The sequence below is a fragment of the Serinus canaria genome, chromosome 15 (assembly GCF_022539315.1).
Source record: "Serinus canaria isolate serCan28SL12 chromosome 15, serCan2020, whole genome shotgun sequence".
In the NCBI taxonomy this organism is placed as follows: Eukaryota; Metazoa; Chordata; class Aves; order Passeriformes; family Fringillidae; genus Serinus; species Serinus canaria.
The window spans coordinates 312,257-336,287 of NC_066329.1; the positions used below are offsets into that span (position 1 = coordinate 312,257).

Consider the following 24,031-nt stretch of genomic DNA (forward strand, 5'->3'; position numbering starts at 1 on the left):
GTTGTTAATGCCACAGTGCTGTTTGCCTTGGTACACATACTAGTAAAGAGCTGCTATTCCTTTTCCCATATCTTTGCCCGAAAGCCCCTTAATAATTTGGAGGGAAGGGGGTCATGTATTCTATTTCAATGGAGGCTCCTGCCTTCCTTAGCAGACCTGTCTTTCAAACCAAGACACAAGGGAATTAAGAAGACAGAAACTATCACCTCTGGAGGTGGCTCCTGTCAAGTGTGAGGGAAAGGTATTCTCTCTAAGATGTCAGATTCCAATGAATGTAGCCTAAAAAACACCAGCCTTGTCCCCACTAGCCAACAAGGAGACACAGGCTTTCCCAGGAGCTATGGGTTTTTGGAGGATGCATATTCCAGAGTACAGTCAGATTGTCAGCCCTCTATGTGACATGGGAGAAGAATTATTTAAAGGGGCGACTTGAAGAACAAGGAGCCTTGAAATAAATTAAACAGGAGATTGTTGATTCAGTAGTCCTTAGGCCAGTCAGGACAGGACAGGGTGAAAAAAATCTGCTCTACACCACAGCCAGGAAAAATGGTCTTTCTGGAGCCCTGGCAGAAGGTACCTGGGGAGATTTGAGGACAATCCCTGTGGTTCTGGAGCCAGGTATGCAGAGGATTTGAGGCCTGTTATACCCCAAATGAAAAAGAGATACTTGCAGTTTGTTAAGAGGTTTGATCTGCTTCAGAAGTGATTAGCACAGAAGTGCAGCTTCTTCTGGCACCCCAACTATCAGTGGTGGGCTGTCTTGGTTTGGAAAGACAGATTTGGAAAGACAGGTGCCTGCTAAAGAAGGCAGGAGCCTCCCCTGAAATGGAGAATACAAACCTTCCCCACCCCTCCAAATTGCTATGAATTTAAAATTAAGGGGCTCTCAGGCAAAAAAAAACCAAAACATGGGAGCTGGAAATAACAGTTCTTTAATAGGGAAGGGGAAAAAAGAAGAATTAAAAAAGGATAAAATAAACCAATGCAATACACTAGAATAACAATGACAGAGTCAGAACTCAACCTGACACCCTGTTGGTCAGGGTGTTGGTAGCAGTCAAGTTGGAAAAGTGGCTGCAGTCCTCCTGAGGTGTCAGGTGTGGTTCAGTTGGAGCAGGGGGTCCTGTAGAGAAAGGATGTATTCCTCTTCTGCAGATCCGTGGAAGTAGAAACAGCTGCTGTTCCTCTGGATAATCCAGTGGAGAAAAGCTGTGCTGGGGTGTCAGAATCCCCAGATTGTATCTGGGTAGCAATGCTTGGCTCCTCCCTCTGGACAGAGCATCTCACAATGGGATGTTATTGTTCTTATCAGTCATGTGGTGACATTCAATAGCTTGTTATCAGCAGATGTCACCTGCCGAGGGAGGAGTGATTATGATCACTCAGGGAGAGAGATGAGGAGAAATTGCCCACTTGACACCAGACAACTACCATACAGATGGGAATAGAATACATCCTGCCTTGCAATCTGGAACATGGGCTGGGTGTTCAAAGAGAAAGTCTCTGCCATAGATCATGCCCCTGTTGTTACCTGGAGTAAGTGGATTGGTCTGATCAACAGCAGGCTTGGATGGGAAACCCCAGTAGCCCTGGGATCTTGGAAATCATCACAAACTGGCCCTAAGATAAAAATTTCAGACTGTCATCAGAAGAGGAGGAGGAGAAGGTGACCTGTGCTGGGGAGGCCCCACCCATATAATCAGCTACCTGAAAAGGAAAAGCAGTGTGCTCTCTTCACTGACAGTTCCTGCCTTATTGCAGGGATGCATTAACATGGGAAGTTGCTGAATGGGGCCCTACGCGGCCCCTGCCCTACAGAGTGGCAGAAGGTATTGAGGGACAAGGTGGATCAAATCAGATTGCAGAGTTGAAAGCTTTTCAGCTGCTTTAGATATTGCTCAGTGAGAGAAATGGCCAACACTACCTCTACAATGACTTGGGGCAGTAGCAAATGCTCTGTGGGGCTGGCTGGAACAATGGAAAAAGATCATCTAGCTGCACAGAGAGAAACCCATCTGGGCTGCTGAATTGTGGTGAGACATCGGTGCCTGGGCAGAGGAGTTGGCTGCCAAAGCCCATCGTGTGGATGCACATGTCCATGAGAGTCAGGCACTGAAAAATGTCGCAACAGTGAACAGGTGGATTGAGCTGCCGGGATTAAAGTGTCTCAGATAGGCCTGGGCTAGCATCATAAGGGTGAATTATTTCTGGTTCAGTAGGCCCCTAATAGCTCAGGCCATCAAGGAAGAGATGCAACATGGCTTCATGATTAAGGGGTGGACTTAACTAAGGACACTATATCCTGGGTAATCCCTGATTGTGAAAAGTGCGCTGTGGTCAGGAAGGCCAAGTGGATAAAGCTCCTGTGGTCGGGGGGTGCTGGTCGATGTAAGTATGGGGAGGCCTGGCAGATTGATTGCATCACCCTGCTGCAAACTCACTGCCAAGGCAAGCATTATGTGCTAACAATGGTAGGAGGCATGACTGGGTGGCTGTAGACATACCCCATGCTTTACACCACTGCCTGGAACACCATTTTGACCCTTGAAAAACAAATCCTATGGCAACACAGCAGCACTGAAAGAGTTGAGTCAGACAATGGGACTAATTTCAAAAATATCCCTATAAACACCTGGGCTCTGTTAAAGCTTCAGAGGAGCTGGGCTTACTAACACTGACCAAGGTGCTATACCTTACAAACACAAGACATTGAGCGGGTATACCATATTCCCTGTCATGCACCAGCCCCTGGGAAAGTGGAATGGTGCAATGCACTGTTAAAAACTACATTGAAATCAGTGGGAAGTGGGACCTTCAAATACTGGGATCTATGTTTAGTGAAGGCCACATTGTCAGTTAATGCCAGAGAGTCTACCAATCGAGCTGGCCCTGCCCAGTCAAAACCTCTATGTACAGTAGAAGGGCATAAAGTCCCCGTGGTGCATGTGAACAAAGAATGTGTTAAGGAAGTAAGTTTGGATCAATTCTACCTCAAGCAAAGACAAACCCATCTGTAGGATTGTTTTTGCTCAAGGATGTGGGTGCCTTTGGTGGGTGATGCAGAGGGACAGAGAAATACAATGTTTCCCTCAAGGAGATTTGACATGTGGAAGTGTGGGTGACCTATTGCCATCTGTGCAGGTGAGCAGTGGCAGCAGGGCTGGAGGGGAGCAGGGCAGAGCACAGGCAGTAACTGGAGTTGCCTTGATGGTGGAGTGAAGAAAAAGGGGGAGACTGTCTTGGGAAATAGTGGCTGCACAGGTAGGGTTCTGTTCCAGGGTCAAGATAAAGCCTTGCCTGGTCTATGGAAGATGTCCCTGCCCATGGCAGGGGCTAGAATGAGAGGGTCTTTAAGGTTCTTTCCCACACAAACCACCCTGTGATTCTGTGAATATCTAGATTGACTGGGGAGCAGGGAGTATGATAGATGAAAATATTTGGAGAGCTCTTCTGGCTGCAGGGAAGGTGAGGAAGAGTTGGCTGCAGCCTGTGAGAACATACTTGGCTGCAGATGGCCATAGCAGTGAGCTTTAGCTCCTCAGCTAAAGCCAGGGCTAGGAACTGTCATTGGTCTGTGAGCCGGTCCCATGTGCATCAGCTGCTGCAACATGCTATGAGCATGACAGCAGACGTGCCAACACCAGACATTTTGGGTTGAGAATAAGGTGTTTTCTAGCAGGCTGAGTCCAGGTCAAGATAGGAGTGCTGTGAGATGGACCCACAGCTCATGTAAGCAATAGGCCAAGCTGAAGGAGTCCCTTGTGCTGGTACCCAGAGTGATTTTCTGGGATGATTCTCCCAAGGAGTGTGCTGGGCAGAGGTGTGCATGGGCATGGTATCAGCGCAGAGTGCTGGCATGAGGCTTCAGGCATGACTGCCTTGCATCAGTGGAGGCTGCAAGCACAAAGTATGCTTTCTGCCTAACCTTTATGTCTTTCTGTTACCAGGATAATCAGCAGAACTGAGATGCAGAAAGATACTGGAAGATAAACTGGTGTTACTGTACCCATCCAGCCTCCCAGCAGGCCAACTGGAGGGACAGGAGACAGCCTCTCAATGCTCTCACAGCTCTCAAGCAAAGGTCCTCTCCAGGCCAGAGCTGAGATTTAGCTGTGCTTCCCAAGTGGGGAGTGGGGTGGGACAACAGGACAAATAGGACAAATTCCCAACTGAGTAAACAGCTCAGGAGGGTGCAGGGCAGTGTAAATCATTCCCTGGATTACTCTCAAGTGAGTGCAGGATGGAAGCCTTGCAGGTGGCTGTGTGCTGGCTTGAAGACACTATGTCTTGTTTTTGACTCTCTCAGTTCACACAGCTCCTTGGGTAAGCTGTAAATTCTTTAACTTATCGTACCTTCCCAGGGAGTTATGGTTGCCATTGAACAGGTTTTATCAGCTGAGGAATGCAGCAGGACTTGTACTGCTCACTTCCCCTTGTGCAGAGGGAAAAGCTCCAAGTGCTGAATGGCCTATTCGGGAGGGAGCAGAGCTGCATCTCTGAGGAGACAGGTGGCTGAATTAATGGGGCAAAGGGCAGGAGTGGTGAACTCTGCTGGTTTTCACCCAAGGTGACAAGGAAATTAGGGAATTGAGCGTTTGTCATTGGATAGTTGATGCAGGTGAAGCACTTGCACAAAGTCTGGCTTGCCTGGGTTTGAGGGTGGAACAGAAGTGTTGGTGGCCTGAGCCCTGTTCTGATCTCCATGGCTTCAAAGCAGAGTGGGGCATGTGTCTGTGTAGCCTGAGAGCAAATAATGGGATTGAGTTGGGGTGTTATCTGAGAAGGAATGAGCACACTAAGTCTGTCCTATTCTTTTGAGACCCTGGAACCTGGTGTGCATGAATAGTGTTCTGGAATCACACATGGCCAGTGACTTCCTTAAGCAAGTGGGGTTTGCTATGGCCATGGGGATGTGTTTGGCACCCCAAAGGCAGCGTGTTGGGAAAGCTGTAGAGATGGTTCTCTTCATGCAGTAGTAGCAACCAGGATTTATAGATAAACATCAAGCTTTGTAGGAATAGGCTTTCTGGCTGGAAGAGGGGAAGTCTCCAGAGAGCAGCAGTTCTGTGTTCCCTGTCCAGCTCTGTACAAAATGAGGGCTGTCTCCTCAGCTCTTACTTTCCTCCATGGTTAGCTGGAAGACTATGCTCTGGGAAGCAGCTGCTGATAGTTGCATTGGAAAGAGGTTCAGTGCCTCAGGCAGACCATGGACTGCACAGAGTCTGTCTGGACTGTTGGTTGGAAAGGGAGCATCTGAGAGGTGAGAAGAGACAGGATGTGCTGACGGGAAGGTCTGGCAGAGCTGGTGGATGCACACTGAGAGGGCAGAGAGTAAACATCTGCTCAGTGCAGAGCAACATCAACATCACTTAGCAACACGTGGGCACTGCTCTGCAAAGCTGTGGAAATGTCTCTGGCCAAGGTCTGGGCAGGTGGAGGAGTGGAGGCCTCAGTACTGGAGCCCTCTGGACCCCCGTCTCCAGCCTGCAGATAGGAACAATGAGCAGCCTCCTGTGCATGATGGATGGTGGAAAGACTCATGCTCCTGTAGATAGTGCCACTGACTAGTGACACATGGCCACCGACAGTCTGCAGGTCATGGGAACTCTGGCAAATATAAGCACGTGTTGAAGCTGCAGTGGAGAGCCTGTGCCCTGCCAGTCTGCAGCAGGCAGAGCCAGAGTTTCTGGGCACCATGGAGGAGGCATAACATCCCTACATCCCTTGGAGATGCTGTGGACAAATTCACCTGCATGTGGTTGGTGTAGAGGTGTGTATTGCTCAGTTTATCCTTGCTGGGACAGAAGGCTGTGGAGCATCTCTTGGACAACCCCAGGGTGGTAGAAAGGATTTTCTAAAATGCTGCATTTCAGTGCTAGTTGCATCATCAATCACTCATTCAGCAGAGGGGTGTGCTCAGTAGCTCTTTCTGGCTTGCAAACAAGGTGCATGATCAACAAAGGGATGCTTTTGGCCAGGATGGGGCTGAATCTCAGCCTGGCTTAGCTGGTCAAGGAGGGATGTGTGGCCCAGTGAACTGAAAAACTGCCAAGCTCAGTGTTGTAAACAATTCCTGCTGTGCTAATCACGCTTTGATCCAGGGTACTTCACCATGGAATCATTGAATCAGAATGGTTGGGGTTGGAAGAGACTGTTAAAGGCCATCTGGTCTAACCTTCTGCTATGGGTAGGGGCACCTTCTACTAGACAAGATTGCTCAGAGCCCCATCCATAGAATCACAGAATATCCTGAGTTGAAAGGGACTCAGAAGGATCATCTAGTCCAAGTCACAGCCGTGCACAGGCCACCCCACCAACCCCACCCTGGGCATCCCTGGCAGTGCTGTCCAAAGGCTCCTGGAGCTCTGGCAGCCTCGGGGCCATGCCCATTCCCTGGGGAGCCTGGGCAGTGCCCAGCACCCTCTGGAGGAAGAACCTTTCCCTAATATCCAGGCTGACACTCTCCTGTCACAGGTTCATGATGTTCCCTCATAACTACTCTGTACTTTCATTTACCATCAAAGTGTTTGGCTGAGACACTGATGAACCAGACGTCTTTAGCTTCAAACTATGATGTAACTGCAGGAACACCAAGTATAGCACTAGGCTTTTGTAGCTGTTGCAAAGCCAGCATATCTGGGATCATGGCTGTCTGTAATTTTGCAGGTTTTGTTGGCCCTTCAGTTATATCCATTAGACCTGTGACTCCTGAGACACGTGCACAGCATTTGTGCACTCTTGGTCTTTGTGGAATCCCACCTTGGGGAGCACAGCCCTTTTTAATACTGGCTAACAGATTAAAAGATCTTTGGATTTGGACAGATTGGTGCTGTTGAATTTTTTCTACTTGTTTAAGAGCTCAGAGATAGTAATCCCTTTTCCCAGTCAGAGTATATCTCTTCTCAGGATCTTTTAAATGCTGCAGAACAGAGCCCTAATGGTTGTTTAGGTCTGTGTGGGCCTTTGTGGAACATGTTACAGTAAGTTCCATGTTCAGCAAAACCCCATTCAGCTTTTATGTGAGCAACTGGGAGATTTCAAAGAGAATCTGAACCCCTCCATAGGAATGGCGTGAAGGTTTGCTGGCTCCTCTGCAGAGCAGAGCTGAACCCAGCAGAGCTGTGGCCAGGAACCTAGTGCTGGTGGGAGGTCACTGTGTGAGCTCCTCTCTGCAAAAGCAGCTGAGGAAAACATCAAGAAGGTCACACACAGGTGTCTGCTGTCCTGAGGGATTTATCAGGAAAAATGACTCTGGGACATGGCCAGGACCGGAGCAAAAACCCCTGAGTGTGGGAGGTAGACCCCAAGGTTCAGAGTCACCTCTCCTGGTTTTCAGCTCTGTGTTGTGTTTGGCTTGAAAAACTAACACAAGCCTGGCAAGGGCCTGCTGAGCTGCTGGGGCCAGGAAGGGAGCGGATGCCACAGTAAAACCAGTTTGGTTTCTTGCTCCCACTACCAGCTCCCCAGCAGCTGGGGAGGTGCTTTTGAGCTGCCTCTTGGCACAATGACGGATAAATTATGTGCTGCCTCTGAATGGCCCAGTTTGGATGTGCCCCAGTCTGGGACAGTAGAGCCACCTATAAAGCTGGCTTGGTGACAAGGAATGACCTACATCTGTAGTCACCTGAAGCCAGTAATGAGCAGGTGGTAGGAGGAGGGGAGTCTGGTGGGATTAGGGCTGGATTGTAGGGTGGAGTGGTGGCATCTGCTCTGAGGTGGATGCTCTGCCATCTGTTTCTATATTCCTCCTGTCTAGGATGCGGGAAGTGGACCTGGGCTGTGGGAAGGCTCTGCTCATCAAGGAAAGTGGGGAGTTCCACGCCGTGGGACACAAGTGTCCCCACTATGGGGCTCCACTGGTCAAAGGTGAGTCTGCATCATGTCCTGGAGAGCAACCAAGGACGTTACAGGACAAAGGACAGCCCCCTGACTATGGAGCAGTGCTGCACTGCACACTCAGCATCACCGGGGCATCTTCTGGCTGGGGAAGGCATGGGAACAAGCTGGGGTTGCACAAAACTCCCCAGAGCACTTTGCCAGCTCTGTTTTGCAGGTGCCACTGCTGATCACAGGGCTGGGGCTTCTTCTCATTGAGAGGAAAGAGGACACTCTTTAGGCTGACGGGATCCTTTCAGTAGCAAAAAGAACATTGGTCATGTTATTGACTAAAGTGGGATGAGGTGGAATGGTTTCCCATCTTGGCCCCTAAAAATGTGCATCCTGGCACTTTCTCAGCACAGGCTTCAGGCAGACCTCTACCCCTCGCCTAAGCAGTGGCAGCAGTCTGTGTTCTGACATGCATCACCGAAACTGGGGTTGGGAGGGCACTTTGCTGGAGGTGGGATCCTGGGGAAGACAGGGGAGCATCCTTCTGAGGTTCTTCTGGGCATCGCTGGCCCAGCATCTGTGCTGGGTGTAGCAGCCATGCTCTCAGCCCCCCCACCCTGGGGTGAGCCTCTTGCTGAGCAGGGTAGAGGAGCCCCACACTGCCCTGGAGGTGAGAGCTCACTGCCCTTTCAGAGACCTGTGGTGCATTCCTCAGACTGGCTGTCACACAAGGATCTCTCTGGGGACTTTGCTGCAGCTGTAGGTGCAGGGGGGCTGCCCCTGTGCCCCACCCATGGTGGTGATGAGTTGTGTCACTGCTGTGCCTCAGCAAGCAGAGACACAAGCTCAAGACCAGTCCATGGCCACATGGTGGCCTATGCTATGCCCTGGTCCTGTAGCAGGGAAAGCTGAAATCCAAGGTAGCAGCCTCTGAGCCAACACTTAGAGAAATGAACACATGGCTTTGGGTATGCCTGTGCCTCCCAGGTGTATGCAGGTGCCTTGCTGTGCCAGGGTCTGCTCTGACACACATGCACTCTAAATCAGTGATGCTGTGCATGAGGCACCACTTGTTCTGGGTAATAGTGGGGCTTTTAAGAATGACCATGAGACTCTGGGAATGGTAGCCCCATCCTGGCTGGAGAGTGAAGTTATATCCCAGAGCAAACAGCTTTGGTACTGTGCCCTGCCATCCATGGCATTTTAGAAGGAATTGCTCATAGAGGATCCCAGCTGGTCCCAAACATGCCCAGTGTGCATGTTGAGAAAAACTCCACTGTTGCCCATCTAGTTCCACATCAGCTGTCACGTGTCCTGTAGGAGAGGTGCCATCTCACAGGATGGGAGGTAGCTGCAGGGCAGCACCAACCCTGCTCTGCCATGTTCGCTGCAGGGGTTTTGTCCAAAGGAAGAGTCCGCTGTCCCTGGCATGGAGCTTGCTTCAATATCGGCACAGGTGACATTGAGGACTTTCCCGGCTTGGATAGTTTACCCAGGTTCCAGGTGAGATCCTTGTCCTTGCAGCAGAGGAAACCACAGAATCATGGGATGGTCTGGGTTGGAAGGGACCTTAAGGCCTACCTCATTCCACTCCCTTGGACACCTTCCACTATCCCAGGTTACTCCAAGCCCACTACAACCTGGCCTGGAACACTTCCAAGGGTGGAGTAGCCACAGCTTCTCTGGGCACCCTGTGCCAGGGCTTCCCCACCCTCCCTGGGAACAATTCTTTCCCAATATCCCATCTAACCCTGCCCTCTGGCAGTGGGAGCCATTTCCCCTTGTGCTGTCACTGCAGGTCCTTGTCCAAAGTCCTTCTCCTGCTCTCTTGGAGCCCCTTAAGGCCCTGGAAGGGGCTCTGAGGTCTCCCTGGAGCCTTCTCTTCTCCATGTGAACAATCCCAGTCTGCCTCAGGGCTGCTCTAAATTCCTGCATCCCCTAGCCTGGACAGATAAGGCAAATTGCTCACATCCAGCTGCAGCAGCTTGCATTTGCCCTTATTGAAACCTTATAAGATTCCCCTGTGGTCACTTCTCCATCCCGGCCACATTCTTCTGCATGGATCCCTTCCCTCTAGAGCATCAACCACACCACTCAGTTCCATGTCACCCACAAAATGATACTTTTAATTGGGATAAGCAACATTCTGTATGGCACGGAGCAAATATTTTCCAAGGATAGGCTGGTGTTACCAGTGGAAGGCAGCTCCTCATCCAGCTCCTTCCCCCCTGCAGCTCCCTTGCACCCACCCACAGGCATCAGGTACCTCCTGGGAACCTGGGAGTGCTCAGTCTGTGAGGTGTCTGGAGTAGGAGTGGGGTGGGAATGAGAAACCATATGTAAGATTTGGGTGGAGGTCAGGATGCACACTGAACGTCGGTGTGGGATAGATCTGAGGCAGGAGATCCCACAACCTCGAGCTGGGAGAGCCGTGGCCTGAGCTGCTCCTACAGGTGACCCCGTGCCATCACCCCTTGCTCCTTAGCTGTTGGCCAGAGGGAGCCCTTGCTGCTCTGCAAACCAGCACTGTTCTGTCACCCTCAGGTGAAGATTGAGAAGGAGAAGGTATACATCCGAGCAAGCAAGCAGGTGAGGGGCCACTAATATCCAAAAATCAAGGCAAATGCTTTCATTTTTTGCTGTATGTGCATGGGGCTGGGGGGAAATGCTTCTCTTTGATCCTCTGGCTGGGCAGAGTGATGTGTGAGTATCTAGTTTGTATGGAGGTACAAGTGGAGCAGGGCAGAGGTGTTGGGTCCCCCTTCCACCCAGCCTCCCTGCAGCTGCTGGACACCTGGCCTGAGCTGTCCATGCTTTCAGGCCTTACAGGTGTTTGTCCTGCACTTGTCCTATGTTTCCTTAAGCTCAGAATAACTTTTAATTTAGCAGGGCCATGGGAAGAGGCCTTTTCCACCAGCCTTTTGGCATGGTCATGACAGAGGCTACTTGTGCTCCCTCCTGAGCCCACACCTCAGCTCCTGCTGGAGGGGAACCTGATGCAGGGGTAGAAAGGTCTCTCCTGCCCTGATGGAATGTAGAATGAAGCCCATTCAGGCCACTGCCATCTTTCCTTGAAAAGCCATCTTTTGATGCATGGTTGTATGTACACATGTGCAAACCCGCTGGCTCAGAGCCCCAGTGGGCCCTTAGAACACTTGGTTTAGATCCAGAGATGTCACCTGAATGGCAGCACTTGAACTCCAGCTGATTTGGGAATGTAGTAAGGGGAAACTGAGTCTATTTGCTCTACCAGGAACAGATTTTGGCCTCTAATGCCTGGGAACAGGGGCTCTGTGTAGCATGGCTACATTGGAATGGGTCCATGCCTGTGTTCTGATGGATTGGACAAGTCCATCGGCTTTGGATATCAGGTGTACAAACTCTGCTCAGGTTCAGGATAAAATTCCTGATAGAGTTTCTTCATTTTTGTCTCACCTTTGGTGCAGAATTGCACAAGGACACCTGCTTTTTCTATGGCCCCACCACCCCAGCTCTGAGTAGTTGCACGGCTTTGCAGAAGATGATGGATTTGTAAGGGGCAGTGCACTGGACATTGGAATGGTATTTGGATGAACAGGGGTTTGGAGTCCTTGTTCAGTACAAGGGTGTGGTTGTTCCCTTCCTATCCAAGCTGGTTTATGACACTGCTACAGTTGTCCCCGTCCCTGCCTGCCCAGGGTAATGCTGAGTAAAGATAATTGCTTTTCTTCTTTTTTTTTTTTTTTGGTGGTGACACAGGCTCTTCAGACACAGAGGAGGACAAAGATGATGGCAAAGTGCATCTCCTTGAGCAACTACAACCTGAGCAGCACCAATGTGCTGATCATTGGTGCAGGTAAGGGTGGCACATGCTGGAGTCACTGTGTGTCCCCTCCCAGGCAGGGATGCAAGAAGGGGGTGTCTGTGTGCCCTGCGCCCTCTGTCACCCCTCCTGCATTCCTCCCTGTGCAAAGGGTCACACCAAAAAGTCATCCTGAACTTTTTTGTACTACATGCTGCTGATCCAAAGGTGCCCTGTGGTCCAGTCTGTGGAGTTTTACAGTTCCCTGTTGCCATGCTTTGGAGTGAGCCCTGAATCCTCTTCCTGCTACTCCCTTCCCAGCTACATTAGCAACCCATGATTTCCACAGATGATGAATGTAAAGTCTTTTCAGATCCCTGTAGTGTTGATAAACCTTTTTCTCTTGGACCTTGCATGTCACCATCTCATCCCATTGCAGTTCCAAATTTCTCACCTCAAGATAGTTCTCTGAAGATAAAAGTTCTTCCACCTTGCCAGCAAGTGTCAGATTCCTGCCAAAAACAGCAAAGCTGCCAAGTTTTCCCTTCCCTTCCCTTCCCTTCCCTTCCCTTCCCTTCCCTTCCCTTCCCTTCCCTTCCCTTCCCTTCCCTTCCCTTCCTTCCTTCCCCTTCCCTTCCCTGTCCGCTTCCCTTTCCCTTCCTCTTCCCTTCCCCTTCCCTTCCCTTCCCTTCCTCCCCGTCCCTTCCTTCGCCTTCCCTCCTTCCCTTCCCTTCCCTTGCCCTTCCCTTCCCTTCCCTTCCTTCCCTCCTTCCCTCCCTTCCCCTTCCCTTCCTTCCTTCCCTCCGCTTCCCTCCCCCCTTCCCTCCCCCTTCCCTCCCTTCCCCTTCCCATCCTTCCCCTTCCTTCCCTCCCTTCCCCTTCCCTCCCCTTCCCTTCCCTCCCTTCCCTCCCTTCCCTTCCCTTCCCTTCCCTTCCCTCCCCTCCCCTCTCCCTCCCCCTTCCCCTCCCCTCCCTCTCCCTCCCCTCCCCTCCCTTCCTCCCCCTCCCCTCTCCCTCTCCCTCCCCTCTCCCTCCCCTCCCCTCCCTCTCCCCTCCCCTCCCCTCCCTCCTCCCCCTCCCCTCTCCCTCCCCTCCCGCCCTCCCTCCCCCCCCTCCCTGCCTCCCCTCCCTCCCCCCTCCCCTCCCCCCTCCCTTCCCCCTCCCTCCCCTCCCCCCTCCCCTCCCCCTCCCCTCGCCTCTCCACCTCGCCCATCCCCTCCCCTCCCCTCCCCGTCCTCCCCCTCCGCTCCCGCTCGCCCTCCCCCTTCCCTTTCCTTCCCTTCCCTTCCCTTCCCTTCCCTTCCGTCCCTTCCCTTCCCTTCCCCTTCCCTTCCCTTCCCTTCCCTTCCCTTCCCTCCCTTCCCTTCCCTTCCCTTCCCTTCCGCTTCCCTTCCCTTCGCTCCCCTTCCCCCTTCCCCCTTCCCCCTTCCTTTTTCTCTTCTCCCAGCTCCATTTGTGTGTTGCCATTTTTGTAGAAAGCCTGATGGATGGGGTGAAGTGTCTCTACCAAGTTTCTGAAATGGGTTAAATGCCAAGGCTGGGCCGTGTTGGGTTGAAATGGAGGGTGGGAGGTGGACAGGAGCGTCTTTTCCTGGGCCTGGGAGGAAACATCTGCTCCTGGCACATGGGTTGTTCTTACTTGAGTCTCAAGGTCACCAGATCCAAGCTGGATATTGGATCATCAAATTGGGATCATCTAAGGTGCATCTCACAGTCTGAGCAGAGGGGAAAAACAGCTTGACTGGCTTTTCCCATGCTGCTGGGTGACATTTTTCCCTTCCTTGTGCCCTTGCTGATTGTTGACTGAATGTCAGGGTAGTACATACTGCTCCCTGAGGTCAGCTGGAATGTCCTGGTGTGTGGCAGGTCTGGACAGTTATCACAATCCTCAACAAAGTCACTCCACAGACAATACCAGCCACTGCTGAGGAAACTTTCTCAGGCTTTACCAGATAAATTTACAGGTCTGTTAAAGACCAGAGTGTATACTGGTGGACACCAAAGGAGATTTCAAAGCTGGATTTGTGGGGAAAAAGTGTTGGGGAAAGACTACCTATCCAGCCCTGTGTCAGGGACTGAGATCCAGCCATGCCCAGCAGAGCAGAGAGCAATTGACTGCAGTCCCTTGCTCATATTAGGGTCATCCTGACATCAGCACAGCATCAGCTCTGGCTCAGGATGCTCCTGGCAGCATCCACAGGATGTCCATCTGACTGTCTCTTCTTCCACTGTCCCCCAGCTCCATCAGTGGGAGTGTCTTCTTGGTGGACCAAACCATATGGTCCAGGTTCATCTTCTCTCAGTGGTGTTACAGAATTTGTGGCCCTAAAAACACTTATCCTGGAGTGAGGCTTCCTTGGCTGAGAAGAGACTCCAGACTTCTCACCTGAGCTCTCCAGTCTCACCAGTTCAGTCAGGGAAAAAGGGATGTGCTGGCCAGGCTGCCTGGATGCAGTTGGGCAGCATGTCTGAAGGCAGCTTTTTGTTTGATTTAACAAGTTTTTTTTCTGTGATTGAAACAAGTGAACAAAAAAACCCTTAAAGAAATAGCATGAAAAATGCTCTGCAGTGAATCACACAACCAACACCTTGGCCATGGAGAAGGGAGGACTTCCTACTCTCCGTGTTTGGCCATAAATTCACCAGGAGCAGGGTGTGCAGACCCTTCTCTGACTAGAGAAGTCCAAGGTTCTAAATGGTGCTTATGGCCTGGAGTTTGTCAGAGTTTGTAGGCTTTAGTAACACTCCTCAGGTGTGCTCTTTGTGTGTTTATGACAGTTCAGGGACAGACAAGAGGATTAATGTCATGGTCCATAGACAGTGTCCCTTCTGCTGCCGCATGCATCTGCTCCAACTGGCTTCCCATGTGAGCTGTTTGAGTTGGGAGAGGCTGTGAGGTGAGGCCAGGGCTGCTGGAGGTGGTGGTTTTGTAGTCAACCCAGCAGGTTTAGCAGCACAGACCTCCCAGGACCACATACACATGGCTGTCACCAGTCTCCTTCTCCCTTAGGGGCAGCTGGGCTGGTCTGTGCAGAGACCTTGCGCCAGGAGGGTTTCTCTGACCGGATTGTGATGTGCACCATGGACAGACACTTGCCCTATGACAGACCAAAGCTCAGTAAGGTTTGTATCACTCTCGGTATGCCACAGTTCCCCAGTTTTAAAATTTGCTCCCCAAATTAAAAATTTGCTCTAGGGCCTTTCCCTGCTATTATTCATTGCAGTAGCAAGGTTCTGTTTCCTTAGTCTTTCTGTCTCTGTTTCCCTTGAATTTTCTTCCCTCTTTGTGACTGAAATAAGAAATACAAAAAAGGAATCGTTCAAACTAAATTAAGATTACTCCAGCAGAAAAACAAAGGTATTCTTCCTTGTGTGGGTGGGCGGGCCCTGGCACAGGTTGCCCAGAGCAGCTGTGGCTGCCTCTGGATCCCTGGAAGTGTCCAAGGCCACGTTGGACATTGGGGCTTGGAGCAATCTGGTCTAGTGGAAGGTGTCCCTGCAAATTGAAATGCGATGAACCTTTAGTCCTTGCAACGCAAACCATTCCATGATTCATAGGATGATTCTTCCATGGATGAAATGGTAGCTCTCTTAGCCAGCTTGTACCTGGATGGGTCTTCTTAAAGTGTTTCTAGATCAAAAATATTTAAGGCAGTGAAGTGGAGCATGTGGAAAAATTGTGTTGTCTACCAGAGTTTTTATTAGTGTCTGTTTCTAGCTGCCCAGGGATGCTCTGTGCTGTAATTATGATGATTCTCAGCTGTCATCACAGCTTGATAACTTGATGGAAGTGCAAAGGTTGCTTTTTCTGACACACATCCCATTTTGCATTCCAGTTTATAGACACAGGATGATCTTTAATGAGTTTTTTTTTTGCTGCTGATTCCTGAGCCGCCTTTGATGTCAGAGAGCAGCTGAAGTTGGACAGCAGCATTTGACCTTGGAGCCTGAAGATAACATAAGGTGAACTACATGTTCATCCTTATGGCAGGAATGCTTACCCATGGGGACTACTACAATCATAGCACCCAAAAAAAGGGATTTTCAAAGACAGACAAACATGGACATGGGTTTTTGAGAACATTCAGGCCATTTCTCTGCTTCTGTGAGTCCTGCCTGGGGTGAAGAGCAGCTGCCTGCTACCCCTATCCAAGCATCACAGGGGTTGTGCTGAGTAGCTTGGAGAATCTGAGAGTCCCTCTCCCAGCCAGACAGCTCTTCCAAACACTCATCCTCATGTATGAGTCTTAGGCTGGCTCTTCTTGCTGTTAAATAGTAAAAGCATTCCACATGCCAGAGATGTTGTAGATGGTTTGTTAAATACTCTACTGAACACTTCTGGCTGTAGTTGCTTTTGAAAGGTACACAAAGCCCATGGAAGAGAAGGCAGAATTTTTGGGAAGAGGGTAGGAAAAACTGAATTTTTCTTAATCCTATTGTGTGTGGGACTACATCTGTACAAGCCACTGGAGGAGTGCCACTGCTAGCTCTGTAAGCAGCAGAGTTCTTGCTCCCTGAAACTGCAGCAGTGCCTTCCTCTGCCCTGCTGAATGCCTGTTATCAGTCTGTCCCCAGGTCCTGTTCCTCCCGGTTCCAAGCTGTTTCCCTTTGTCTCCTTTGGACCATGACCTGTGTGTTGCCACATCTCTGTTACTGTCCCCAGAGCACCAAGGAGCAGCAAAAGGCATGGTGGTTGTGTACTGTTGTGCTTTGCCCTTCCTGCACACTGTCACAGAGGGGTCAGGTGTTTCTCTCTGTAAATGTGGAGTATTCAAAGAATTTGCAGTAAAACCTGTATGACCCTGCCCCTGCCTCGAGTCATGTGACACCACTCCCTCCTGAGCAGGACATTGTCTGAAGTCAGAGTGAGGGCTTGTTCTTGATGGGCTTGTTCTAGCCCCTGACCAGGCCACCTCCAGGGAAAAGGATCTTGCACATCATCTCCATGGGCGAGTAGGAAGGCCCTTGATTCCTATATCCCCTGTTGCTCCTGGATCAAACCCAAACACCATCCTGTGTGGCATGAGTAGATGCTGCTGCTGGGCACTGTGATCAATAGCAGGGCTTGACCATGGCATCCCTGCCTGTTCCTGCTATGCTGCAGGTACGGAGGGATACACGAGCAGGGAGCAGCCTGCACACCCGACTTGATCATTTGATACTCAGCTTGTTCTCAGCCTGAGTCTGAGCCTGTGTCCACAGAGTGAGGAGGATGGATGAGCTCTGGATCAGCCCTGTGTGTAAAGATTTACATCTCACCGAAGTGACCAGGGAAGGCTGGGAAAAGCATGAACTTTAATCTTGCAACTGAAGATGTACAGATATAGGCCCCACCCCCTTGCTTCAGCATTGGATGGAGCTTGTGCAGCATAACTTGGGTGCTTTTGAAAGTGTATCCTTGTGTGTTAATGCTGCTTGTTCTTACTGCTCTTCTAGCTTCCATTTGCCTTGGTAACTGGCTGTTTTCCAAATAATCATAGAATGGTTTGAGTTGGAAGGGACATCTAAAGGTCATCCTGTGCCATCCCCCTGCTGTGGTTTTTCCTCCTTTTACTAGACCAGGTTTTGCTCTAGTCCAGCACTTTCAGGGATGTGGCAGTCACAGCTTCCCTGGGAAACCTGTTCCAGGGCCTCGCCACCTGTGTTGTAAAATGAGGCTTTTCTCTTGCTCCTGTGAAACTGTGTGTACTGGGAGGGGCTGCAGTTTTGTCTGCTGACACTCTGAAGCACTTGCTGTGACCTTGCCTGAGCTGCTCAGCACCAGCCCCATGCCAAACTGGCAGAGAAGGCACCAGAGCCCAGGCCAGCCTCTTGTGACAACTCCTACTTGAACGGGCTTTCATTCCAGCCATGTAGAACCATTCCCTTAACCCATGCAGCAAGTGCTGACTTGTGCTGGTAGCAGCCATTTCTCTACTCACCTGTTTAATCTACAGCAGCTGACAGAAAAATGGCTTTTTTTGCAGTCAATGGATTCCCACCCTGAGCAGATCGCCCTGCGCCCCAAGGAGTTCTTCTGCACCTATGACATTGAAGTCCTGACTGAAATGCAGGTGAGTCCTCTGTGTGCCTGAAGGAAAGTGCTGGTATGCAAAGGCTGTATTTAGGGAATGTAGCTGCTGTCTCTGTTCTTGGCTCACTGGATGAATGCTGGGTCTCCCCCAGCCCCCCTCTTATTGCTCCAGAGTGCAGGTTGCCTGTGCTTGTTCAAAACACAGCTCCTGTGTTCAAAACACAATGCTCCTGTGGGAGGAAGGGCACTCTGGGTGTGACCATGATGTGGCTATCTGTGGTGACCCTCATGTGTTACCTGACATTCCTCATGTGGATCTGGGGAGCCATGTGCCATCTGATAAGGATAATCAGCCTTCAAACAGTGCAGACAATGATGGCTTAAATATTTCTCCCCATTATTTTATTTCTACTGGGAGACCTTCAAGGATTTGTGAGAAGGCAACTAGGAATACTTAAGGTATGGGTTGGCCAAGCTGCAGACATGGGGGGACTAAAACTGACAGACTAACTAAAAGCAACCAACTAACTAACTAAAACTGACATGGAGGACTAAAACCTGACAGACAAGTTGATTGGGCTGGGACCTCGGTGAAAATCTGGGATTTCTTCCCTTAACGTTATTTAGGAATGATTTTAGGTGGCGGCTGTGGATGTCAAGAGCAAGATAGCTGTGTTCAAGGATGGGTTTAAGATGGAGTACAACAAGCTGCTGATAGCACCGGGAAACACGTAAGCTTCAGACAAACATCTCAAAGATCAAGAGAAACTGTTTTATCTGAGAATGTGAGGAGCTAATGCCTGTGGATAAGGGATGAAATGTGGCAGATGAATTTAAACACTGAATTTGTTTGAGTATGGAAAAGTCGAGGAACACAAAAGATATTGGAAATGTCTGTATGTATCTACATTTACATCTATATATCATCATCTATATATTTCATATATATCTACATCATGTATTATAGAATCACAGAATCACAAGATGGTTTGTGTTGGAAGAGATCTTAAAATTCATCCAGACCCACCCCTGCTGTGGACAGGGAACACTTTCCACTAGACCTAGTTGCCCCAAGCCCCATCTAAGCTGGCCTTGGACACTTCCAGGGGTGGTACCACAACCTTAGAACATTTTTTCTTGAACAAAAGCTCAAAAGTGGAAGTATCCTTATTCTTTTAGAGGGCATTTTTGCCACATTGCTCTTCTTTTCACTCCTTGATAGCACTCAACCCTGACAACCAGATATATCATCCCTCTGAATTTTCATCTTTTATTTTCTGCCAACCTTTAAGATCTTTTTCAGCAATCAAGGCTTAACACTTTGCCATTGCAGCCTTAGTTAGGTGTTACTATTGCCCCATTCTAACAGACCCTTTGGGAGCCTTGGCCCCAGAACAGGAATTTTCAGGACTGAACCTGGTCCAGCCATAGGGAAAGGTGGTACTGATGTGCTGGCATGCCAAGCATCACTCCACGTTGCTGTTGTCACTTGTGCCCTGGAAGTAGTGGATCTGTTTGTTTTTGATTTGAGGTTTGTCAAAATCGGCAGTTAAGGCTGAAAATGAGGCATCCTGGCTCTCTTCCTTGTGTTCCTTACATCAAGACATAAAATGAAGTAGGAGAAATGCAGCCTCTGCATAATTTATCATCTGGGGAAGGAATGCTGTAGATCAGCCAAAGCAGGGACTCACACTGGAATACCACATGACTCACACCAGTCATAGCCAGTGCCACAAGGTGTGAATAGCTGGTGCTAGGGTGTACAGGATAACAGCCAAAATGCCATGTGCACCAGCTACCCAATTAGGTTCAAAAGAGGATTAAACCTTTGGCAATAATTTCAAAACCCTCATGCACAAGCTCCAGGTACACTGGATTTTTTAGGGTACCTAAATTATTTAGGCACTTCTGTCCTGTTTCCAGATGTGAGTCAGTTATGCAGGGGCCAGATATTTAAAAATATTTGGGCTACAGTAAGTGCCTGAGGAGGGCACAGTTAAGCTGCTACAGCATCAGCGGTATGCCCTTGGGAATGGAAAGTGTAGCCTACATCTGCAGAGCATTATCAGACTTTCAATATCTGGCTCCAAAGTACTGCTTGAGGTCAGAGTGAGTTTTCTGTGTCCCCTTAAGCTTCTAAAAAATTTGTGACATGCCAGTAATTGAGCATAGGCTTTTAAAGCAATGCCTGTCCTGCGCTGGCTGCACTGCTCAGCAAGGAGCTCCCCTGGACCTGTGGGTACACCAGTCCACAATGGGGTCTGGGGTGGCTGCTCAGCATTCCCTGCTCCACCACTGGCCACCAGCATCTGGGTTTTTCCATGTAATGTCTCCAGCCTAGAGAAAGGTGAAAAAAGGAAAGTTAGGAATGTTCTTGGAGCTCTGGGAGGAGTGTCTGCAGTCCTGAGTGGGCACTGAACCACACAGCGTTCAGAAAAGCAGCTGTATCACCCTCAGTGTTTTTCAGGCCCAAAACTCTCAGCTGCAAAGGTAAGGAGATGGAAAACGTTTTCAACATCCGGACGCCTGAAGATGCCAATCGTGTGGTGAAGCTGGCCACGAGCAAGAATGTTGTGATCGTGGGAGCGTCCTTCCTGGGTGAGTGCTTTCCTGTCCTGTGGTCCTGTCCCAACTCTCCACCTCTACCTGCAGATGGGTTAAGTCAGTTTGTCACTGCCCAGGTAACACTCCTATGAAATTGGACCTGGGGTAGTCCAACCTTCACCCCAGGTGTGTGTAAGGATATTTCCATGCCAGAGAAATTGATTTTTCAAAGAGGCTGGGCTGGTATGGGCATAGATATTGCTGTCCCAGTCTGAAAAGTACATGGCAAGGCAAGTACTGGTGCTCATGTGGGTCCAAATCTGGTGTGTCTAGAGTTGGCTTCAGTCAGGAGAGGCTTGTTGGTGGATGGGAGCCTGTGGGATTTTTCTCTTTTACATTTTAGTAGTGTGGTGAATTTTTAAAATGCACAGGAAAAATCTTGTTTGTTTGATGACTCTTCTTTTTGCTTGATATGGTTCCAACAAAATTATTGTGAGTCCTAACAAAATAAGAGTGGGTCCTACAAGCCTTAAACATAAATGGTCATTAGTTATGTAATTTATTATAAGATAGTAACGATTTGTTTTTCTTCTTTTATAAAAGAAACCTGTTTTCATGGTTGAATCAATATGATCTTCAGAAAAGCATGTGGTGTGGGGGGCCAATTGCAAACTGCAGGTCATCAAAAATATTCATTTCCAAAAAACTTCCACAGACAGAAGATGTCTTGGTGGAGGTTCCCATGCAATTCCCAGCACCAAAATTCTACCCCTCTGATGGGAGAAAACAGCTACTCCCAGGAGTAGTTTTCAGACCACAGCTAAGGTTGTCCCAGCTGTAGGAGAAAGGTTTCCCTTGGCTGAAGTCCCTTGTTCCATGTTTTTCCCAGGGCACTTTGGAATTTCCTGGCTAGTTCCTCCCTTTGGTCTTTAAAACCTACATTTAAGAACACTTGAATCGGTGTGACCCCTGGTGTGATCAGGTCTGGTGGCTCCAGTTCTCCCAGGAGTGCAGCTCTAGCCTCCCCATTCAGAGCGGATGAGGCTGCTCGTCCTCTGCAGCCAGGGACACAGGGCAGTGCTGGCTGGGTTAACGTGGCTCTTTGGACCTGCTTCTCTTCCCCAGGGATGGAGGTGGCCGCCTACCTCGCGGAGAGGGCCCACTCGGTGTCCCTGGTGGAGCTGGAGCATGTCCCCTTCAAGAGGTTCTTTGGGGAGAGGGTTGGCCGTGCTGTCATGAAGGTGACCTTGCTTTCCCATCTAGCGGGGGTTGGTAACAGAGCAGGTTTTGCTTGTTTCACTTATTGCACTGATTAATTTATTTCGCATTTATTGACAAAGCTGTGATGGCAGCAGTCAGTGAAAATGGGCTGTATTTTCCCTGCCATGGTCTATGTGCAATGGAACACCTCTAGAGCCACGTTGAGAATGTGGGGATGCTGACCCCCTTAGCAGTGCAGGTTGAGACAAGCCTGCAGGGTGGGCAAGGCAGTGTAGGGGGCAGCAGGACATCAGGACCAGGGTGGTTCAGGGCCCTGATGTCCCCTGCTCTGTCCCTTGTCCCCCGTCCAGATGTTTGAGAACAACAGGGTGAAGTTCTACATGCAGACAGAGGTGTCGGAGCTGCGGGAGCAGGAGGGGAAGGTAAGTGGTAGGCAGGGGCTCCTTGGGGGAACTGCTGTGGCATCCCCCAGAGCTGCCATTCCCTTTCCTAGTGGGGTTTTGCTCTCCCCTCTTTCCTATCCCCTGAAATTCATGTTCCTGAATTTGGCCCCCAGGAGCAAATGTATGCCAGTGTGGTATGTGGGGTGACTTCATTGCTCCCACTCACCTCCTGCTGCTTTTCTAAGGAATTATGGTCAATTTGTATTTCACAAATGAGGTGAGCTGCCAGCTTGGCTTCCTGCTGCTACAGAGGGATTTTGTCCCTGAAATAACTCTGATGTCCCCCCGCCCCTTGTGTCTCCTGCAGCTGAAGGAGGTTGTGCTGAAGAGTGGGAAGGTCCTGCGTGCTGACGTCTGTGTTGTGGGTGTTGGTAAGGGCTGTGTCCGTGCAGAGCCACGGAGGGAGGGCAGAGAAGAAGATGGATGGGATGTGGCAATAGGAGGTCACTGGGGCTGTGTGACCAGGGGTACTGGCAGTGGTCTGCCAGCCCTGCTGGACTACCACACATGAGTCTACATATCTAAAAAAGGCATTTCTAGAGCCCCCACCACAAAATGCAACCGAAAATATATTTTGGAAGTGTCACTTGTGTGCTGGGGTCAGGGCAGGAAGAGGCGAGAGGCAGGATTGTAGCAAAGGCAAAGAAGGCTTTATTCAAAAGAACCATGTGGTTTTTATAGAGTGGTACGATAGATTCTATTCTATTGGCTAACTAACAGAAACATCTTTCTCACACACTGTCCTTGAGAGGAACAGAAAAACAAGGTAGAAAAACAGCACCTGTAAATTGTTTATAGTCAACAGGTTATCACATCTTTCCAGCTCCCTAAAACTTCTCACAAGCTGCTGTGAGAAGCGCTTGCCATTTCTCTCTCTCTGTCCCATGGCATCCACATGCAAGTAATTTTTTTTTCCAGAAAAAAACCCCATTTAAAGCAGTTTCATCCTCTCAAGCTTTTTTTTTATTAAATCTTCCCCCAACTGAATTTTTAATGTGTTTTTTTTCTTTTTAATTGCTGCTGACAGCAATCAAAAATATATCCCGTACTATAAAATAAAAGAAAATATCCCAAAGAATATGATATATTTCTCCTTTACACTTGGTGGTGGTGGTGGGGAAATTCCCTTTCCTTCCCTCTTCAAAATGCTATGGACTGGAAGAATCACAGAATTAATTTCATTCTGGTTTTGTTGTTTTTATTCACTACTCTGATTTGTGAAAAGGCTGGAGGTAAAAAAAAAAAAAAAATTAAAAAAGGAGAAGGAAGGTGAAGGAAATGCACAGACTGGGAGAGGCTGAAAAGCCCTGTCTGGAAGCTCAAAACGTTCCGTTTTAAATACAATTTTTTTCAAACTATCTATAAAAGAGAATAAAATTGAAAATTATCTCTTAGCACTAGAAAAGGGTGGTGAGCAGATTACAGTGATGGCTTGGACAGGACAGGGATCCTGAGTGCCAGAGGCTGATGCAGTGGGGGCTCTGTAGGGTAAGTGGCCCTGCTCCACACTTCCAAGCAGCTGCTGTCTGTCCCTGGGAGCAGCCCCCCAGTCCTGGCGGGAGGAAAGGCCTCAGGATCAGCCCCAGGGCTGTGGAATGTTGGACACTGCAGCAGCAGCTTTTGGCTTCCCCCCAGGTGCAGTCCCAGCGACAGGCTTCCTCAAGCAGAGTGGCATCAACATTGACTCCAAGGGCTTCATCATGGTCAACAAGGTGAGCCCAGGGGCAGCCACTGTGGGTGGGAGAGCAGGAGGAGCTGGGTCAGTTCTTCTGATCTATGAGCTTCCCTGGGGCTCCAAACTGCTGCCACAGGGGCTTTTCATGGCTTTTTATCTGCCAAGATTGGCAGAATTGGAATTTTTCAATTTTTTGGGTGGGCCTGTGCAGGGCCAGGAATTGAACTCAATGACCCTTGTGGTTGCCTTCATCTCAGGATATTCTGTGAGATGGTGAAATTCTGGAAGCATCACCAGGAATGCCTGGGAACCACCTCTGCAAGAGGGGCTGTGCAACCACAGACCTCGATGCTCTGGCTTGGGTCTGGCTCTGAGCTGTCCTGGAGTGGTATGGATATTTAGAGGGAAAAAAATTGAGATCCATCTTTTCAAGGATCCTAAAGGATCTCATCCTTTCTCCCCACCACCAGTGACTGCGATGGGAGGAGCGATGTTGGAGCTGGTGGGTGTTGGTGCCTTGTGCAAAG

General features: G+C 49.7%; 1 protein-coding gene across 1 annotated transcript in view; it reads left to right on the forward strand.

The window, feature by feature from the left end:
* The window catches only part of AIFM3 (apoptosis inducing factor mitochondria associated 3), a 53,893-nt gene that overhangs the window by 20,994 nt on the left and 8,868 nt on the right, over window positions 1–24,031 (forward strand). The window contains exons 4-15 of the mRNA XM_050980722.1: window positions 7,757–7,866; window positions 9,221–9,330; window positions 10,372–10,416; window positions 11,566–11,662; window positions 14,619–14,731; window positions 17,575–17,661; window positions 18,261–18,352; window positions 20,089–20,219; window positions 21,291–21,406; window positions 21,737–21,808; window positions 22,137–22,200; window positions 23,465–23,541. Coding sequence (XP_050836679.1) covers window positions 7,757–7,866; window positions 9,221–9,330; window positions 10,372–10,416; window positions 11,566–11,662; window positions 14,619–14,731; window positions 17,575–17,661; window positions 18,261–18,352; window positions 20,089–20,219; window positions 21,291–21,406; window positions 21,737–21,808; window positions 22,137–22,200; window positions 23,465–23,541 — 1,114 coding nt within the window. The remainder of the gene's footprint in view (window positions 1–7,756; window positions 7,867–9,220; window positions 9,331–10,371; window positions 10,417–11,565; window positions 11,663–14,618; window positions 14,732–17,574; window positions 17,662–18,260; window positions 18,353–20,088; window positions 20,220–21,290; window positions 21,407–21,736; window positions 21,809–22,136; window positions 22,201–23,464; window positions 23,542–24,031) is intronic.